The sequence below is a fragment of the Brachyhypopomus gauderio genome, chromosome 15, assembly GCF_052324685.1.
Source record: "Brachyhypopomus gauderio isolate BG-103 chromosome 15, BGAUD_0.2, whole genome shotgun sequence".
NCBI lineage: Eukaryota > Metazoa > Chordata > Actinopteri > Gymnotiformes > Hypopomidae > Brachyhypopomus > Brachyhypopomus gauderio.
In genome coordinates, this window is record NC_135225.1 from 13,954,372 (window position 1) to 13,973,966 (window position 19,595).

General features: G+C 41.4%; 2 protein-coding genes across 3 annotated transcripts; one reads left to right on the forward strand and one right to left on the reverse strand.

The window, feature by feature from the left end:
• Positions 1–2,145: 2,145 nt before the first annotated feature.
• Positions 2,146–14,833, forward strand: enpep (glutamyl aminopeptidase). Of its 2 annotated transcripts, none has more exons than XM_076975391.1 (20): positions 2,146–4,494; positions 5,875–6,016; positions 6,297–6,428; positions 6,514–6,634; positions 6,897–7,051; positions 8,438–8,551; positions 8,845–8,979; positions 9,231–9,296; positions 9,376–9,441; positions 9,613–9,773; positions 9,885–9,967; positions 10,075–10,211; positions 10,325–10,380; positions 10,588–10,738; positions 10,898–10,971; positions 11,230–11,334; positions 13,290–13,460; positions 13,619–13,759; positions 13,927–14,008; positions 14,273–14,833. In XM_076975391.1, exons 1-20 carry the CDS (start codon positions 3,881–3,883, stop codon positions 14,417–14,419), a joined length of 2,853 nt encoding a protein of 950 aa, XP_076831506.1. In that variant the 5' UTR covers positions 2,146–3,880; the 3' UTR covers positions 14,420–14,833. The 2 variants fall into 2 exon arrangements, with proteins under 2 accessions (XP_076831506.1, XP_076831505.1); XM_076975390.1 differs by having other exon boundaries at positions 2,148–4,494; positions 13,287–13,460.
• Positions 14,834–14,905: 72 nt separating this feature from the next.
• On the reverse strand, positions 14,906–19,161 carry rrh (retinal pigment epithelium-derived rhodopsin homolog). The gene is made up of 7 exons (XM_076974589.1): positions 19,053–19,161; positions 17,377–17,567; positions 16,753–16,852; positions 16,430–16,583; positions 15,945–16,113; positions 15,676–15,854; positions 14,906–15,568 (listed from the first exon to the last, which is right to left on the reverse strand). Exons 1-7 carry the CDS (start codon positions 19,159–19,161, stop codon positions 15,463–15,465), a joined length of 1,008 nt encoding a protein of 335 aa, XP_076830704.1. The 3' UTR covers positions 14,906–15,462.
• Positions 19,162–19,595: the final 434 nt, after the last annotated feature.

Consider the following 19,595-nt stretch of genomic DNA (forward strand, 5'->3'; position numbering starts at 1 on the left):
TTTTTTGAAAAAGCAGTTTTCACAGTCAGTTGAAATGAGTAGATCAGAAAGGTGTTTAATTTAATTGATATTTATTGCACATCAACAGACCAGTGCAGGATAAAATCCTTTAAAATCCCAAATCTTTGTATAAAAAAAAATAATAAAAAAAAGCAAAAGTAAACGGTTACACTATATAAAGTGCATTTACATCTATCAAATTAAATTAAATTCTCTCAACCTGAGACAACTGGTTTGTTCACAACAGAAGTAAACTTCTGTAAACTTCTATTCTTAATTAAATAAATCAAATACCCAGTCTGGTAGACATTCAGGAACTTCAAGTATTTTCTTCAATAATGTTTATTTCGCCACCTTGAAAATGCAATTTTTTTGTCTGCTTACTCCTGACTCGCCATTTCTGCCTCTTCTCCGTTTGTGTCGTGTGTCACTGGTGTGCTTTGGCACGCGTGTAAAAACATTGGTTCTGATTGGCTACCATAACGCTGCCTTAGCCAATCACTTACTGACTTGTTAAGTTAAACAGGAGTTACACTGAGAACTGTGACCTATTGCAGGGTTGCCAACTCTCACGCATTGAGCGTGAGATGCACGCATTTGACCGTTTTCACACGCTCTCACGCCACACTTCCGATATCTCACGCCGAAAAAATAATTCTCTGGCACCAACCACTGGCGATCGATAGATCGCGATATAATACTTAATGTGTGTCCATTTTACGGTCGCCCCCCACCCCACCGGTAGACAACTTACGTTCATTAAGTGTCCACTTAAGGCCTGTAGCAACCCTCACTCGTGACCAGGCAATTGCCCCCAGCCACTCATCTCATATTGGCAGTTGTCCTCCGCAGTACATTATAATAGCAATATAGCCAGTTTGTTTCGTGTGCGCACACTCGCAGGCTATTTGGGACTCCTGCCAACCCCGCACAACTAAAATCGTCAGCACTTTATATGATCGTGTTGCTTCCCCATAGGACACACAGGTCATGCCCCGCCCCTCTGCATGTCCTCATCACGTTCATCACAGTATATCAATATATAGTAACGCACCGCTTTTAATGACCAGTAACGTCATCGGCATTGTAACGACAGGAAAAGTAATAAAAACTAGTAAAAAACTAAAGTAGTAAAAAACTAAAGATTAGCTAAAGCTAATGCTAAGCTACAGATTAATCAGTGCACTTTTTTCAAAATGGTGGTAGATGACAGGATGTACCAAGAACTGGGTTAATGCTTTGATTCAACTTAGTATTAATATTAAATGACATATTTAAATGACAAATCTCAAAGTCAAAAATTTGAAATGATAGAAAGTAAAAAAAGAAAAAGAAAAAAAATGCATGTGATAGGCAAGGGAGTGCAAAAAAAGAAGCAAGCGATCACACCTGTCTCCGGAATAATGGAGGATTTAATGAATAAAGGACATCAACACAAAATCCGTGACATAATCCAAATTAAGGATACAATAACCCGCAGTCAACTGGTACAAATACATGACATATATAGACAGAAAATTGACCCTCAGGTATCGGGTTCCCAAACGGGCCACGCCCACCTGAAGGAGGAACACAATGAAAATAACAACAGGACAGCATGAAATACTGCTGCTGCTGAGGGGGTCGGCCAGCAGGGGGCCTCTGTAGCATGACAATTTACATTTACACTTTTAACATTTTACTTAATGTGAACTTGCTTTGTTGTAATTACTGCACTACTTAGAAATAAGCATTCTAAATTTTAAACTAAGCATTGTCTTACCAATCTCACCATCACTGGAAGAGTTCAACTAAGCAAATGTCAAATCCTCAAAAAACACTATCTGTGTTTGTAAATAGTATTGCCTGCTGTGTCAGTGTTCATGCTTGTACAGATCTGTAAAATTCCTCACAATGAATGGAATTTTTCAAATTCTGTATTCATCATTTGAATTTTATTTATGATGTCTCTTAGTTTGAGCAGAGAAAAAATGCCTTTGCTTTCACTGGAAGAAGCCGATACAAATCTCCAACTGCACATATAAAATAATTCCAAATGGAATATAATCATCTGTTTATTTGCTATGTTGTATGACAAATTGCTTTACCCAACATAGACTTGCCAATAACTTCTGGACCTAATAAAAAAGCAGGAAAAGGTTCAGAACCTTCACCATGTGTCTTTTAGTAAATCACAATCGTGAACAGTATAAATTATTGTGATCACTTTTCATTGTGAAGTGATCAAGTGAAGTAAACAGACACCTAATGATTTGCACATTTGCATTCTTCAGCATTTTGCATTCAATACCGTTCTTTTTTCATCCTGGCTCCAATATTTGATTAGGTTTGCTGTGAAAGCAATCTGGTCGTCAGCTGCAATCTTGTTGTTTTCCTGTTTGCTCATCCAGGAGTTCGTGTGAGCTTTGTAATTGCATCACTAATTCCATGGTTTATAACCAGTTCCTGAATGTCATGGAGCACAGATTGTTTCTTCATCACAAATGTACAACCTAATCTCACTTATTATAATGCTCCTGCTGGCTGGGGACGATTTCTGCTTGAGACATGGAAATGTATTTCAAACATATGTTTTGGATTGTATGTAAAGTTACTGACAGAAAGTCTGCAGCTGCCTGTACTTCCACTTCTTCCCACTGTGTACTGCCAAACGTCCTGCGTTTTTCATCCATGGTGTGGTTAGTCAGTGTGTGGGAGAGCGGAGGACCCTTCTCTGAGAACATTCATACAGTTTGACTTTCTGTGAATTTTACACATCACAGTCAATGGTTACATTTTGATTTAAATTTAGGAGTCCTAATTCGCAAAAGAAATTATAAAAATGTCGCACGTTTGCACACACACAATCAAAACAAACAATGTTTTTAACATATTTTTGTCTGTTTTACAGTATCAAGGGTTGTTTTTCTGATAAGACTGGTAAATCATATGAGTATTTGTCATGTGAGTACCATCTGACTGTCATTGTGATGGTCTTATCACGAGGAAGTCTATGAAGTATTACTTTCAAAATGAAGACCTAACAATATCTCCTTTGCTTTTCACAGTGTAAGTTATTATAAATGTTTTTATTATGTCTTTATTTCTACATTTGTGTTAGTTGGCTTTTTGTTTGCAAGTCTATATTTTTTCATATATTATCAAGTGTAATCTGTAGAACTATCTCAATCTCAGTGGGCGTAGCTACACTTCAGCAGAGAGTGCTATAATGTTCAGCCCTTCTCATAAGCTCCTCCTTCTTCACCTTCTCCTGTGCTCTCTTGTTCTCTGATCCACTCTTTTCATTCCTTTTCCAAACTAAATCCTATTTTCCCAGTACCTCTTATGCCTGATCTCTAATCCTTCCTCTGGATTGCTGATTAACTGGTATAGATTAATTATTAACTTGACAAGGGTATGAATTATAGGGTTCCAAAGTGTGTGTGTGTCACTGCTGGTAGACTCATTTTCAGAGATTACCTTCAGTTGGGGGAGCCCCTTATTTGGACATTAGGACTATAGTGTGTGCATGTGGCCTTGGAAAGTATGTACATTTTAGCTTGCAGGAAAAAGCCTCTGTTTTTGTAACATCCATGCAGACTCTTTTACAGTAATATGCAAATTCTGATGGCAGACAGACCTCGATGAATGAGTGTGAGTGTGTATGGTTGCACAGCTGGAGGCTCTGATTTCCCCGATTGCAGCTGTTTCCACTCTTTGGAGGGATAAGGAAGTTCAAGAACAGCGTCTGTATCACAGTGGATTGGGCACCTCTGCAAAGACGAGGGAATAGCCTGTGAGCTGAGGGTGTGTGTGTGTGCGTGAAAGAGGGAGAGAGTGTGTGTGCGCACGCGTGTGTGTTTTTTCTACATTTCTACATTTCTGCATTCTACTGCATACCATGGAAGGCTTACATATGGACAGAGACAGGAAAGAGAAGCGCTACTGTATCAGCAGGACTCACGTTGCCATCATCTGCTTGGTCATCATAGTGACAGGCATCGCAGTGGGGCTTGGGGTGGGCCTGAGCCAGAAGACCTCCTCTCCGGAGAGCACGGTGAACCCAACAGCTCCCCCCCCAGACCAGGGGCCCTGCGGGGCCTCCAACAACACCAGCGGGGGCTGGATCAACTTCCGCCTGCCTGATTATATCACACCATTCCACTACGATCTACACATGGAGCCGGACCTGGACACGGACTTGTACACTGGCAGCGTGACCATCCACCTGAGACTGAGTAAACCCAGCGCTCACCTGTGGCTACACATCCGGGACACCTTTGTGACTGCCGTCCCCTCCCTGATGTTGAGCAGCTCCGCCGGCTCCACCAGCGTGGCGGTGAAGGGTTGCTTTGAGTACAAGCCGCACGAGTACGTGGTGGTGGAAGCAGGCGAGGAGCTGAGGGCCACAGGCAACGATGAGCACTACGTCCTCACGCTACACTTCCAGGGTTGGCTCAACGGCTCCCTGGTAGGCTTTTACAGGACGACCTACCAGGAGAATGGAGTGACCAGGTCAGTGGCTTGACTCATTTGTGGGACACCTCATGGCATTGCTCACAGAGACGATACGGAGCGTGTGGTGGGTGGAGACCAGTTGTGTCAACACAGTTGGTGTGCAGTACTAAATAGTAGTGAGTGAATGGTATCTGCAGGAAAACTGGCATTTGGGTTCTTTAAATTCCTTAACAGTCACCCGCTCTGTCAGTGTCAAATCTTTGGAGTCCCTGTGACTAGACTTTCTGACATAATGAATAATCAGTATTATTCCGCATCATCCATCACAATGTACCAGAGTTGCACATAAATACACCTCTGATAAAAAATTGTTCAAAAATTGTTTCATCGTGCTGTTTTATGTAACAACACCTGTCATGCACAGATACATACACAGAGAAGTATTTTTGGCTGCTAGTTTGTTCCTTGCAATACCATTGGCTAGTGTGGAGAAGTTGAGGTCATTACCCAGCTCACAGTGTGGACCACACACACCAAACCCAGAGAGTCCAGCTCTATGACCGCATGTGTTCTAGGCTACTTGGACAGTGAAATGATCCAGCCTCTCATTCCAGGATGTATGTTTACTTCAGATTATTCTTTTGCAATTTATTTTGTTTCACGTGGTCAAAAGGGTTGTTGTAAACATTCCTTATATCTCATTGTGACTTGAGCAACATCAAATGTTTTTTAAGGAGTTGGTAAAGTTCCAAAAAGCATATAAGACAACTGAAGATAGAGTGTTTATAGGAGTGGGTCTCCAAATGTTGGCACTGGTAGACCTTTTGTAGTAACACACAGCAATGTGGTGAATGTACCAGATATCCAGCAAAACATCTTTCAGCTGCTGGTCTTTCAATGCCGTGTCTATACTATATATTAGTAAGGTGGGGTGTTTCATGGGGTTCGGTGCAAGAGAATAATAGGGCAATGTCTTGTTACACTTATTTTCCAGTTTACACTTAAATTAGAACACAGTAAATAATCAGAATTTCTCAACCTGGGTTAATAGTCAAACTTCACAGTAGTGCGTCACTAGTGATGAATAACTACATGAAGGATTATGAGCAGTGTGAGTTTCATCAGTGTTAAGGTTTCTTTTGAAATCGTCTTTCAGACGTAGATCAAAACCATCAGGGTTCAGAATGAGGATTATAAAAGGACTTTGAACAGCATGTCTCAGACTCACTGGCAGTTCCCACCGTCTCTTTGCAACCACTGGAATTAATTCTCCTGCACTCTGGAAAAACAGGCACTGGTTGAATCTAATCTTAATCCATCATCATTAGACTTTAATGAGAAAAAATGCTATTATGGTGTAGCCTTCCCTGCCTGTGTGCTGTTAGGAGAAATGTAGACTGAGTTTGGTTTTTACAAGTCTCCAGTGATTTCTTACAGAAAAATCGCTGCTACAGACCACGAACCCACCGATGCTCGTAAGTCTTTCCCCTGTTTTGATGAGCCGAACAAGAAGGCCACATACAACATCTCCATCACTCATGCTGAGAGCTATGAAGCCCTTTCCAACATGCCAGTGGAGGTATGTTTCACATGCTCCAAAAACACACTTTGCGCGTGTGTGTGTGTGTGTGTGTGTGTGTGTGTGTGTGTGTGTGTGTGTGTGTGTGTGTATGTGTGTGTGTGTGTGTGTGTGTGTGTGTGTGTGTGTGTGTGTGTGTGTGTATGCACATGTCCCTATGAATACCCTCTATAGTACCCAATCACTTGCTCCACTTGCAAGTTCATTCAAATGTACAGAGGAATTTAGCCTCTTCCTGTCACAAATGTACTAATCTGTGCACGCCCGTTCTCTCTAACAGCACACAGAGAAGCTTCCAGGTCAAAAGGAAAGAACCTTTTTTAAAAAATCTGTTAAGATGAGCACCTACTTGGTATGTTTTGCCGTGCACCAGTTTGACTATGTGCAGCGGACCTCAGCGAGCGGCGTCCCAGTAAGCCCTCTCTGGTTCCTCCACACATGACGCCGCACATGTTCACATCAGCTCTGCTAAGATTCTGTTGATTTTGTCCATGCAGCTGAAAATCTACGCCCAGCCATTACAGATCCACACGGCCGAATATGCTGCAAATGTCACTAAGGCCGTCTTTGATTTTTTTGAAGAATACTTTGACATGCGATATTCTATTGGGAAGCTTGGTAATTGCAACACAATACAGCCACACATGCGCGCACACACACACACACACACACACACACACACACACACACACACACACACACACACACACACCCAGCCCCAATCTCTTAATCCCTTGTCTGACTTCTTTTCTACATCAAATTTGATATGTTGTTCAATTCTAGTTGGTTTCTGAGTTAATGTATTAAAAGCACTGAGATATATAGCCTGTGTCCACTATATGTCATGAAAGTACCAACACAAGCTGACGGCCTGTTGCAGATAAGATAGCAATCCCAGACTTTGGGACAGGAGCAATGGAGAACTGGGGCCTGATCACCTACAGAGAGACCAACCTGCTGTTTGATGAAAAGGAATCTTCATCAAACAACAAACAGCGGGTGGCCAGTGTCATTTCTCATGAACTCGTGCACCAGGTAACATAAGAAAATTTCATTATCCCATGTTTCTATGTTACTTCCAGTACACTTGTCATTTTGTATAGTTTTGTATATATATAATTTGTAAAAAAATGCTTCTTTTCATATTCATTAGTTTATAACTAGGGTTAAGTAGTAATATAATAATAAAGTAATTAGAAATACTGCCTTTTGCAATATGTCAATGTGTATATGGGACCCCCATCAATCACTATTTTTATTGTGGCTGTAATATCTAGTAACACATGATTTTGTGCATATGCTGCAGCTTTATCCTGTTCATTAGAAAAACAAATGACATGCACTTGACATCACAGTTGCAGGTTCAGTTGTCTAGGGGGGTGTGATCTAGGGATTAGATCAGTCCACAAAACAAATCAAATTTCATTAGAAACCTGCATAATTTCAGTCGTCTGCATATTACTTTATTTAGGCATATCTCAAACTGATCAACCCTATATGAATACTGTATGCAAAATGAAAGCATATTTAATTAGATCATAAAGGGACTTATGGGAAAAAAATGGACACTAAAATGCTGGCTGCAGATGTGGATGGGCAAAACTACATGGTAACATACACAACATTAAAACAGATGTGATTTACAAAGAGGTTTGGGGTAGATTACACTGTTTAGGACAAACGTTTGGGCCTCCACATTATGAGGTACGTTGTGGGACAGTGTTAGTGAATGAGACAGTGATGATTGCAGTGATAATTCGTACCCTGCGTAACTTTACCGAATATCTCCATATGAAATGGGATTGATTAGATATGATGAGATTGATTTGAGATGATGGGATTGATTTGGGATGATGGGATTGATTGTATATGACCCTCTATGGTGAAGGGACCAGTGTTGTCCCTGAGAGCACAGTGCCCTTTTTTATTGGCGTTTCTCTAATGCTGGGAAACAGATAAGGCTCTGGTTAGGCAGGCTGTATAGGTGTTTTTATATATAGTTTGATTTTATGAACATCCAAAGGTTGTTGGACACAGATGGTATCCATAAAACAATATAATTTTTCAGAGACTGCACCGGTGATGACAGTATGCTAACGTCATATGAGTAGAGTAGTCATACTGCGCCCAAACACAACCCAGCAGCACAGTCATCGCACAACATGACAAAAGCGCAGTCATCTCCCCCACACAAACCCTCCGCTGAATCACTCATCATATTTATACAATAATGTTTCCACCATAGACATTTACTTTAAATCAGCATTCCCACTTCACTTCAGTAATTAAGTGTGTTGTAAAAGTGGTGTGTGTGTGTGTGTGTGTGTGTGTGTGTATGTGTGTGTATATGTGTGCACATGATATGGTTTGTGGTATCCCAATGTAGCTGGATCATTGCTATTTAATGCAACTGCCCTACAGTGGTTTGGGAACACCGTCACTATGGACTGGTGGGATGACCTGTGGCTGAATGAGGGATTTGCCAGCTTCTTTGAGTATGTGGGTGTGGACAAGGCCGAACACAGCTGGGGAATGGTAAGTGTTCATGCTTAGTAAACCATATTTTGGCTTGCTAATGTGTTTTTTATGTGTAGGCTGTCCAAAGCAATGCCATAAGCATATATTCATCACTATGCTAGCTAAACATTTGATTAATGTAACATTATATGGACCCATACAAAAAACTACAAAAAATACTATAAGAATAAGCAATACTTTAGAACCTCTAGACCAATAGATATTTATGTAGACCCTTTGAATTTCATTTAGGGATGCTGTTAAAATGAGTGCTACTTTAATTTAATAATTGTGTTCTTTTTCCCAACCAGCGGGACATGATGCTGGTGGACGACGTATTTCCTGTCATGGTTGATGACGCACTGCTCTCCTCGCACCCTGTCATCGTAGAGGTGTCCACTCCAGCTGAGATCACGTCTGTCTTCGATGCCATTTCATATAGCAAGGTGAGACCATTCCCGTCTAAAGGATGTGGCTGTCTGTCGACTTTGTTATGATAAACTACGTTTTTCACTTCTTCATCAGCCAAGGAGCTGCTAAAACATATTACATACACAATGTGTTTCCTTGGTTTGTTCTTACTGGTAATGGTTTATGTTTGTGGCCGCTGATCAGAAACATCCCTGAGTGAAAAATTAATTGGTACCATAAAGTAATCTACAATGTGCTTCACATTAGCTCGCGTCTGTGTTTTTAGGGAGCGTCGATTTTGAGGATGTTGGAGTATTGGATCGGTAGAGACAAATTTAGAGATGGTTGTCGGGTAAGCAAACAACCTAATTTTTTTGCTCGTGTAATGTTCTGTGTGATGTCTTATGTTAGACTCCTGCTGTTTTCCACAGAAATATTTGAAAGACTTTACTTTCCAGAATGCAAAGACATCAGATTTTTGGAAAGCACAGGCAGAGGTATGTGTCTTTCACGCATGGGCATGTCAGAACTAATCTTGGTTTACTGGTGCAAGATTATTGGTGTGCGATTGTTGGTACAAATTATATTATTGTGCAGTGGGTTGTGCATGTTTATAATCCAGATTAGTGCCTTGCTAATGGCCTAAATGCACTGAGAACCATTTCTAGGTGAGTGGGCAACCTGTCGCAGATGTTTTGGACACATGGACCAAACAGATGGGCTACCCAGTGCTCAGGCTTAACAGCACAGCCACGGGGAGCACACTCACCCAGGAGAGGTTTCTCCTGGACCCTACAGCTGATCCCTCCCAACCCACCTCTCCTCTGGGGTGAGCCTACAACCTGCTTCATGCACTGATGTTTTTCATGGTTGCCTCACCAATCTGCCCCAACTACTAGTTTCCCAGAGATGATTAATGATCAATGATTAATGATCACAGCTACAGATGGACAATTCCTGTGCAGTGGCACTCTCTGACCACTAACACCACCACCACCATCTTGTTTGAAAGAGATCAAGAAGGCAAGTGATACGCCATTGGTCTCCACATTATCAGGCAGATAATTAAGCTGATTGAGCAGTTCCAAATTATCTTAATTCTTGACGTTTTTCCTGTGATCTTCCTTCAGAATTGCCTATCACAGACTACTCACCTTCTACTGATGGACTCATTAAAGTCAACAAGGACCACATGGGCTTTTACCGCGTCAATCACCATGACAGCATGTGGAGAGCCATCATCCAGCAGCTGCAAACAGACCACCTGGTACTGTCTCATGCTTAACAGCGTGTTTACTTACTGGATATCATTATGGCAGAGTTCTTGGTCTCTTCATTCTGTTTTTTTTGTTTTTACTATGTTTTCTTTCCATTTATTAGGTGTTCAGTGCAGCAGACAGAAGCAGTTATATTGATGATGTATATGCTTTGGCAAGGTACACCCACCCTGAATGTTTTCATGTGATACAGACTAATGACCTGCTACTCATGTACAAATGATTAAAGAAGGATAAAGACAGAATGTGCTGACTTTAACACACAAGAAGACCGGAACACAGTTAAGCTGCACAGACGATATTAGACTGAAGGTATAATAAAAACGCATGGCCTACTGGGTTTTGATGAATGTTGTATGTCAACAGGGCGGATGTTGTAGACTATGGGATTGCCTTTGACTTAACCCAATACCTGGCCAATGAGACAGACTACATCGTGTGGCAGCGGGTCTCCTCTTCGATAGCCTACGTGAGGGACATGTTGGCATCTAACTCCACACTCTATCCCAAATTTCAGGTGAGAACCTTAGCATGAGGTCACCATTATCTTTTGTTTCAGAGAATTGAGAATTTTAGAGACTTTTCAATGCATACCCAAATACATGCTTATACAGATGGCAAGAATGTTAAAAAATGTAAACATATTTATCAGTAACGGTTTATTATGCATCTCTAGAAAGTTTTCCGTGACCATGTGTGGAAGCTCTCCAGGGAGCTGGGCTGGGATGATGTGGGCACCCATACACAACGGTGAGTGTGGGTGGGCGTGTGTTGCTGCTAGCCAAGGTCATGCTTCATACTGTGTGTGTTTGTGTGTGTGTGTGTGTGTGTGTGTGTGTGTGTGTGTGTGTGTGTGTGTGTGTGTGTGTGTGTGTGTGTGTGTGTGTGTGTGTGTTTGTGTGTGTGTTTGTGTGTGTGTGTGTGTGTGTGTGTGTGTGTGTGTGTGTGTGTGTGTGTGTGTGTGTGTGTAGTACCTGGAAAGTAAATATTCTGTTGTGTGTCTCCTAGGCTGCTGAGAGAGACAGTTCTGGGCATTGCCTGCCAGATGGATGACAAAGAGATTCTCGATCAGGCTTCTGTGATTTTTAAAGAGTGGATCAGTGGAGCAAAAAGGTGAAAATCTAAATTCAAACATGAAGGAACAACAAATACCTTCAAACAACTATTAGTCATCACAAATCAACACAACTGCTAACAAGGAAAGAGACATGGCAGTAATATGTAGATTAGGTATATGAATGTGTGTTTATGTCTGTGAGTGAAATGAAGTGCAGGTTAGCATATGAATCTGTGTTTATACCTGTAAGTGTACTGAAATGTAGGTTAATGTAAGAGTTTGCATTTATGTCTCTGTCAGGGAGGTAAAATATGGTATGGTATGGTATGGTATGGTATAGCTTTATTGTTTAAAGTGCCGGTAAGTGTAATACTGACTTTCTGTCTATTATGAGTGCAGCAGTATGTCAATGATCCTCTGTATTTTGAGTGTAGCAGTTTGACAGTGATCCTCTCTGTTTTGAATGCAGCAGTGTGTCAGTGATCCTTTGTGTTTTTGAGTGCAGCAATGTGTCAGTGATCCTTTGTGTTTTGAGTGCAGCAGTGTGTCAGTGATCCTCTGTGTTTTGAATGCAGCAATGTGTCAGTGATTCTCTGTGTTTTGAATGCAGCAGTGTGTCAGTGATCCTTTGTGTTTTTGAGTGCAGCAATGTGTCAGTGATCCTTTGTGTTTTGAGTGCAGCAGTGTGTCAGTGATCCTCTGTGTTTTGAATGCAGCAATGTGTCAGTGATTCTCTGTGTTTTGAATACAGCAGTGTGTCAGTTATTCTCTGTGTTTTGAGTGCAGCAGTGTGTCAGTGATCCTGTTTTTTAGTGCAGCAGTGTGTCAGTGATCCTTTGTGTTTTTGAGTGCAGCAGTGTGTCAGTGATCCTTTGTGTTTTGAGTGCAGCAGTGTGTCAGTGATCCTCTGTGTTTTGAATGCAGCAGTGTGTCAGTGATCCTCTGTGTTTTGAATGCAGCAGTGTGTCAGTTATTCTCTGTGTTTTGAGTGCAGCAGTGTGTCAATGATCCTTTGTGTTTTGAGTGCAGCAGTGTGTCAGTGATCCTCTGTGTTATAAATGCAGCAGTGTGTCAGTGATCCTCTGTGTATAAATGCAGCAGTGTGTCAGTGATCCTCTGTGTTTTGAATGCAGCAGTGTGTCAGTTATTCTCTGTGTTTTGAGTGCAGCAGTGTGTCAGTGATCCTCTGTGTTTTAAGTGCAGCAGTGTGTCAGTGATCCTCTGTGTTTTGAATGCAGCAGTGTGTCAGTGATCCTCTGTGTTATGAATGCAGCAGTGTGTCAGTGATCCTCTGTGTTATAAATGCAGCAGTATGTCAGTGATCCTCTGTGTTTTGAGTACAGCAGTTTGTCAGTGGTCATCTGTGTTTTAAATGCAGCAGTGTGTCAGTGATCCTCTGTGTTTTGAATGCAGCAGTGTGTCAGTGATCCTCTGTGTTTTGAATGCAGCAGTGTGTCAGTGATCCTCTGTGTTTTGAATGCAGCAGTATGTCAGTGATCCTCTGTGTTTTGAGTACAGCAGTTTGTCAGTGGTCCTCTGTGTTTTAAATGCAGCAGTGTGTCAGTGATCCTCTGTGTTTTGAATGCAGCAGTGTGTCAGTGATCCTCTGTGTTTTGAATGCAGCAGTGTGTCAGTGATCCTCTGTGTTTTGAATGCAGCAGTGTGTCAGTGATCCTCTGTGTTTTGAATGCAGCAGTGTGTCAGTGATCCTCTGTGTTTTTAATGCAGCAGTGTGTCAGTGATCCTCTGTGTTTTGAATGCAGCAGTATGTCAGTGATCCTCTGTGTTTTGAGTACAGCAGTTTGTCAGTGGTCCTCTGTGTTTTAAATGCAGCAGTGTTTCAGTGATCCTCTGTGTTTTGAATGCAGCAGTGTGTCAGTGATCCTCTGTGTTTTGAATGCAGCAGTGTTTCAGTGATCCTCTGTGTTTTGAATGCAGCAGTGTGTCAGTGATCTTCTGTGTTTTGAATGCAGCAGTGTGTCAGTGATCCTCTGTGTTTTGAATGCAGCAGTGTGCCAGTGAACCTGAGGCTGCTGGTGTACCGCTATGGAATGAAGAATGCAGGAACAGCGGAGGACTGGGAGGTCATGTTCCAGCGGTACCTCAGTGCCACGCTCGCTCAGGAGAAAGACAAGCTCCTGTATGGCCTAGCTTCCACAAAAGACATCTCCCTCCTCAGCAGGTCAGACCCCTCAGGGTATATGGTCCATGTTATTGGTAGACTTAATAACACGTTTTAAAAGGGCAGCAAACTAATCGAAGACAACGGGGAAGCAATCTGGAAGAAACCTTGAAAATTACCTTGAGAATGATCTTCAGATAAGATGTGTTTCCTGACAGGCTGCTGGAGGCGTCGAAGAGTGAGAACCTCGTGCGAAGCCAAGACGTATTCAGCTTGGTGCGATACGTGTCCCTAAGCAAGGATGGGGAGAGCATGGCTTGGGACTGGGTCACCCTCAACTGGGACTATCTAGTGAACAGGTAAAGAGAACACTTTTGCAACAGATCATGAGAGTGAGAATGAGACCTTTTTTTATACAGTAGAAAACATTAACATTTATTGCACATTGAATCAGATAAGAGATATTATCTCTATTTCAGGTGTGTCGGGTTTTCAGCTGGTGTTTGACGCGTGTTGTGTGTTTCAGGTACACTATTAACGACAGGAACCTGGGTCGTCTGCTTACCAGAATAAGTACTTCATACAACACAGAGCTGCAGCTATGGAAGGTAGCACATAGACACGTGCACACCTGTGTATACAGATATGAGAGCAGTAATATAAAACAACTACAGTCAGAGGCTTATGAAAAAACAGAAGTTTAATGAGCAACTCCAGCGAGGAATAGTCCACTCTGCTGAAAATGTGCAGCGCGTGGAAAAACGAGGGAGTCATCATTCCTGAAGCTATCTTTACTCAGACTCAGCCTTCGCATTGATGTGCCAGGTCTTTGGTGAATTCCCTGATAAACACATCCATTTTCCTTTTCTCAGATGAAGAACTTCTTTGCTCTGCACCCAAACGCTGGAGCGGGAGAAATGCCCAGAAAGCAGGCCCTGGAGACCGCGAGGAACAACATGGAGTGGGTGAGGCGCAACAGAGAAGAGATCCAGCTCTGGCTAGACAGCAACGCGGCCTGAAGACGTCGACAGGCTCAGCTCTCCTCAAAATACTCCCACCCACCTCCACACACACAGCGATCTTTGCGCTCCCCTTTATTTACCTTCAACTGAAAAGAAGAATCATGAACCTGTACATCAGAGCTAATGCGCAGGCACACAGTAAACTCTGAGTAAACTCTGTTAGACAGAGAGAGTACAACCCTGTACTGAGATTACATGTTAAGCACAGTTTGACTTAAATATTTGAATAATGATAGTGGTAAAGGTTTTACATGTGTAAAGATATTTAAGATATTTCAAAGTGTAGTTTACACTTGAACTTTGTATAATGTTCAATGTGAAATGATTAAATGTTAAACTTGTTGTTATCACGCTCTGTGTTAATGTGATATTAATAAAATGTTCAAAGAAAAAATTAAAGAAGGACACACATTTGAGCAAACTTAAAATATCTGCAGCAGTGTTTATGTGATGAATATTGGGATACATATGAACTATACAGTACATGATAGCAATGTTAGAGGTTAACATAAGGCCTACATCTTTTTTTAGCTTTTCTATCTTATTGTAATATTTGCTGCTGGTAGATTTCTTGAGATCACTTCTTGAGAATCTTGAACTAAAACAAATTCAATTTTGGCACATTTCTAACAACACATTTCCATTTCCCTACATTTAGCTTACTTTAGCATTAAAAATTATTGTACAGCAGAAAGACATTTGTCCAGTTCATAATAATAAAGATTTTAATGGCTCAAATGACTACACATAGTTCCAAAAACAACAGAAACACCACATTAGCATTTTACTTGGTTATCGATGGTGATAATAGAAAGTTACTTTGAGTTCATCTTAAAGTTTTTTCTTGGCTGCTATGTCAATACATGAAAACTCTGCTTCATCCACAGTAACATTTAAGTAATTGCCAAGTTGGTAAGTTTAATAGCAAACAACAAAAAGATGAATTTTAAATACAAGAGAGGCTGCTGGAATGTCATATTGGTGCAAGACCGAAACAGAGACCTATGGTTGCAGAGGCCATGACAGGGACTGTAACATCATCAGAGGTTGAGAGGCGATTGAGAGGTAGTCATGGGAACCGGGCTGCTGATAGTGGCTTGCTGGTGGGTGTGGCATCGCAGCATTCCTACGATAGCTCTTCTAAACCTAAGACAAACCAAATGACATGAATCGCATGGTGGGGGGTCACCAGGTCTCAGACACAGGTCTCGATATTTCTGAGCATTTGCGTGAGAGGAGAACATGGTGGTTACTTTCTGTTGGCGATAACGTAAATGCAGGGGTTGTAGAAGGTGGAGGACTTTGCAAAGAGGGGCGCGATGATGGCCATTGGCGCTGGGATCAATGTTGGTTCACTGAATGACGCCCAAAGACACACTATGGCGTATGGGGACCACGCCAGCAGGAACATCACAATCATTACAACAGACATCTGCACATGAAAGTTCAACATCACCCAACAGCAAGGACCACCAATGGGACCAACTCTAGCATGAATTAGCACAGTAGAAATGTTGCTTGCCTTGGTTACATCCATTTGATCTGACCAGTCTGTGTTGAAGCCGTCTAGGCAGTTACGTGCCTTGTACCTCTTCAAGGTGACTGAAACGTTGTAGTAACAGTAGAACATGACACATAGTGGTATAATGAAGTTAACCAAAACCACCGCCATTGTGTAGGAGATGAAGGACCTGTTGAATGTTGGGGAAGACATTTTTCAGTGCAACCTCTATCCATCTTTGATCATTAGGTAAAATATTAAAATACTTCATTGGCATCAATCAAGAGGAAACATTTAAAGTATTTTAAGGGAACCCTCTACTTCAGAGCAGCAAGGGATCAAGATAAATTAGAGATGTAAAACAGACCTGGACTAGAGTCACTGTGACTAATAACCATTTGCATAGGATGAATCAGTGGGTAAATGATGAAAGAAGAAGAATAGGAGGGCAGAGGTGAGAGGTGAGAGGTGAGTCATGAGTTGATGCCTGTATGAGGGGAACTCACGCATCATTCTTCCTCCAGTTGATGGTGCAGGTGGCTCCAGTTGGATCAGGAGCATATCCAGCCCAACCCACAATGGGCATGGACGACCAGAACACTGCGTTCAGCCATGCGGCCACAATCAGGAGTGTATATGAGCGCGTGGTCATCTTCTGGCCTACACACACACACACACACATACACAGAGTCAGCTACAGTATGCAGACATAAAGAGTACATAAAATACAGCTGAGTCACTTCAGTATAAAATATCACCAAGAAATATTGACACAGTTTTACAAAACCTCCAAAAAATTCATTATATTTCACCTATACTCTGCTCATACCTATGTGGGGTCTGCAGATGCTAATGTATCGGTCAATGGCCACCACAGTGAGCAGCCCAATGCTTGCCATGCCGAAGAAGATATTCAGAGCAGCATAGATCTACGAGAGATGAGTCGGTTAGTGTGTGACAATCATGCAAATCCTCATTCTTAAAGAGCTGTTCATAAACAATATTTGTCCTTAAACAGGGGTTTCTGTTTTCAGGACATGTAGCCACATTTCTCAACAAACTGATGAATATTTTTCTATAATTTTGCGCAAACACACACACACACACACACACACACACACACACACACACGTACACCCAAACAATCACACATGTACACACATAATTATGTATTCATTCATCACATAACCTGATCGCTTTATGCTCAGTGTGTGCTTAATTGCTCTTCAATCTGAGGTTTAGTTGCTGTGCCAAAACAAACTCTGTGTGTGCGTGTACGTTTGTGTGCATGTGTGTGCGTGTGCATGTGTGTGTGTGTGTGTGTGCGTGTTTGTGAGCGTGTGTGCTTGCATGTGTATGTGCATGTGTGTGTGTGTGTGTGCTTGCATGTGTATGTGCATGTGTGTATGTGTCTGTGTGTGTGTGTGTGTGTGTGTGTGGTCATGCAACAAACCTGGCAACCAGTATATCCAAATTTCCAGCTACCATGGAGGTCTGAGGCAGCAGACATGGGGTAACCGATGCCAGCAACTCCCACATCTGTGAGTGCCAGATTAATGATGATGGCATTCGTGGCATTACGCAGCTCTCTGAACTTTACAAATATCATCAGCACCACAAGGTTGCTGGACAAACTGATCACACCTGCACACACAGAGAAAACCAACAAGGGTTAATGTTTCAGGTTGATACACACAGGCACATATCCTGCAGTACTCATTTAAATTAATAGCTCACCGTCGACCCCTGCTGGTCCGGAATATGCACATAATTTTATAATGCATTTAAATCTTTCACATTTACATGTTCAATATACAAGTTACTAGGCTAGTAGAAGGACTGAGGTAACCAATTTTATTTAAAAATGTACTAAAGCATTCACAAAACTGTCAGTGTGCTACTGAACATAGTCAGATTTAATTACAGAGTGATTGATGAGAACCGTTAAGATCTCCCATACTGCAATCAGACTTATGTTTTCTAATATACATATGCAAAGTTTATTCCTCAATAATTAGACCTTTATTTTGCAGTTTGTGTATAGTTGTGTATTAATTATTTTTATTTCTTTATCTCATATTTCTGTTTAAGCCAGTATCATTAGCTCTGTAGTCAATTTACCATCAAGGTCAGCTAAGCAGTTCTCATCTTGATTATGCAGCTGACAGTAAATATTTTATATTAGCTTATTTTATCTTTTATTTAATTAATTATTAAGGTAATCCCCAATATTAAAGGAACAGATTTCCAGTTTTACTGTATTAACTCCACTGGTTAATGGCAGTTATTGATAGATCTTGCTGTATTTCTAGCACATGTAAACTGTACCAAATGAGTGTTACAGAAGTCATGTAAAGGGAGATGAGTGTTACAGATGGGTTGTAAAGGTAGATGAATGTTACAGAGAGGTTTAAAGGGAGATGAGTGTCACAGATGGGTTGGAAAGTAGATGAGTGTTACAGAGGGGTTGTAAAGTAGATGAGTGTTACAGAGAGGTTGGAAAGTAGATGAGTGTTACAGAGAGGTTGTAAAGGGAAATGAGTGTTACAGAGGGGTTGTAAAGTAGATGAGTGTTACAGAGAGGTTGTAAAGGGAAATGAGTGTTACAGAGGGGTTGTAAAGTAGATGAGTGTTACAGAGGGGTTGTAAAGTAGATGAGTGTTACAGAGAGGTTGTAAAGGGAAATAAGTGTTACAGGGGGGTTGTAAAGTAGATGAGTGTTACAGAGGGGTTGTAAAGGGAAATGAGTGTTACAGAGGGGTTGTAAAGTAGATGAGTGTTACAGAGGGGTTGTAAAGTAGATGAGTGTTACAGAGGGGTTGTAAAGTAGAAGAGTGTTACAGAGGGGTTGTAAAGTAGATGAGTGTTACAGAGGGGTTGTAAAGTAGAAGAGTGTTACAGAGGGGTTGTAAAGTAGATGAGTGTTACAGAGGGGTTGTAAAGCATCTCCCTCAAATCAAACCCTGAATATAGAATATAGTTCTGGCTTTCAAAATTTGATTATAATATATTTCTTTATAGTTCAATACACACTACAATTTCATACATATTTAATATAATATAATATAATATAATAATATTATATAAGAAGTCTCACCCACACACAAATGCACAGACATTACTCCTTACATGCAGTAATAAGGTATCCAGCGACGATGTTGTGTTCAGTTTGTGAGAAGGCACTTTTTCCACCAAAACTGACATCTTCAAATGAAGCATTTAACCATTCAGATCCCATGTCTCTTAAATCCACACAAAACACGCTTTTCAGATGACAGATCACAACTATTTAGAGCTAGCCATAGAGCAGTCCTGCAATAATTTATCTTTTTCCAAGACAAGAGGTAACAGGGGAAAAGAAACAGTGTGTGTGTGTGTGTGTGTGTGTGTGTGTGTGTGTGTGTGTGTGTGTGTGTGTGTGTGTGTGTGTGTGTGTGTGTGTGTGTGTGTGTGTGTGTGTGTGTGTGTGTGTGTGTGAAAGAGAGAAGGAGTGGGTAGGAATGTTATGGAGTAAGAGGGCTTGGCCAGGTTTGTGCCTTATGAATATCAGTGAGTTGATTGTGTGCTGTGTTAAGCATGGTGAAGGTAAATAGGGGGATTAGCCTGTTTCTTTGGCTGGTTTGTGAGTTCTGAGGAGCCCTTTGTTTCAGTTCTAATCTTCACACAAAGGCT

What these genes read in the sequence shown, in the direction of transcription:
- rrh (XM_076974589.1), bottom strand. Translation starts at nt 19,161, where the DNA reads ATGGGATCTGAATGGTTAAATGCTTCATTTGAAGATGTCAGTTTTGGT. An exon ending in TGGATACCTTATTACTGCAT is followed by an intron (nt 17,568 to 19,052) that starts GTAAGGAGTAAT and finishes CTGTGTGTGCAG; the next exon opens with GTGTGATCAGTTTGTCCAGC. An exon ending in TTGGATATACTGGTTGCCAG is followed by an intron (nt 16,853 to 17,376) that starts GTTTGTTGCATG and finishes CATCTCTCGTAG; the next exon opens with ATCTATGCTGCTCTGAATAT.
- enpep (XM_076975390.1), top strand. Translation starts at nt 3,881, where the DNA reads ATGGAAGGCTTACATATGGACAGAGACAGGAAAGAGAAGCGCTACTGT. An exon ending in ATATTCTATTGGGAAGCTTG is followed by an intron (nt 6,635 to 6,896) that starts GTAATTGCAACA and finishes GGCCTGTTGCAG; the next exon opens with ATAAGATAGCAATCCCAGAC. An exon ending in CACTCTATCCCAAATTTCAG is followed by an intron (nt 10,739 to 10,897) that starts GTGAGAACCTTA and finishes ATGCATCTCTAG; the next exon opens with AAAGTTTTCCGTGACCATGT.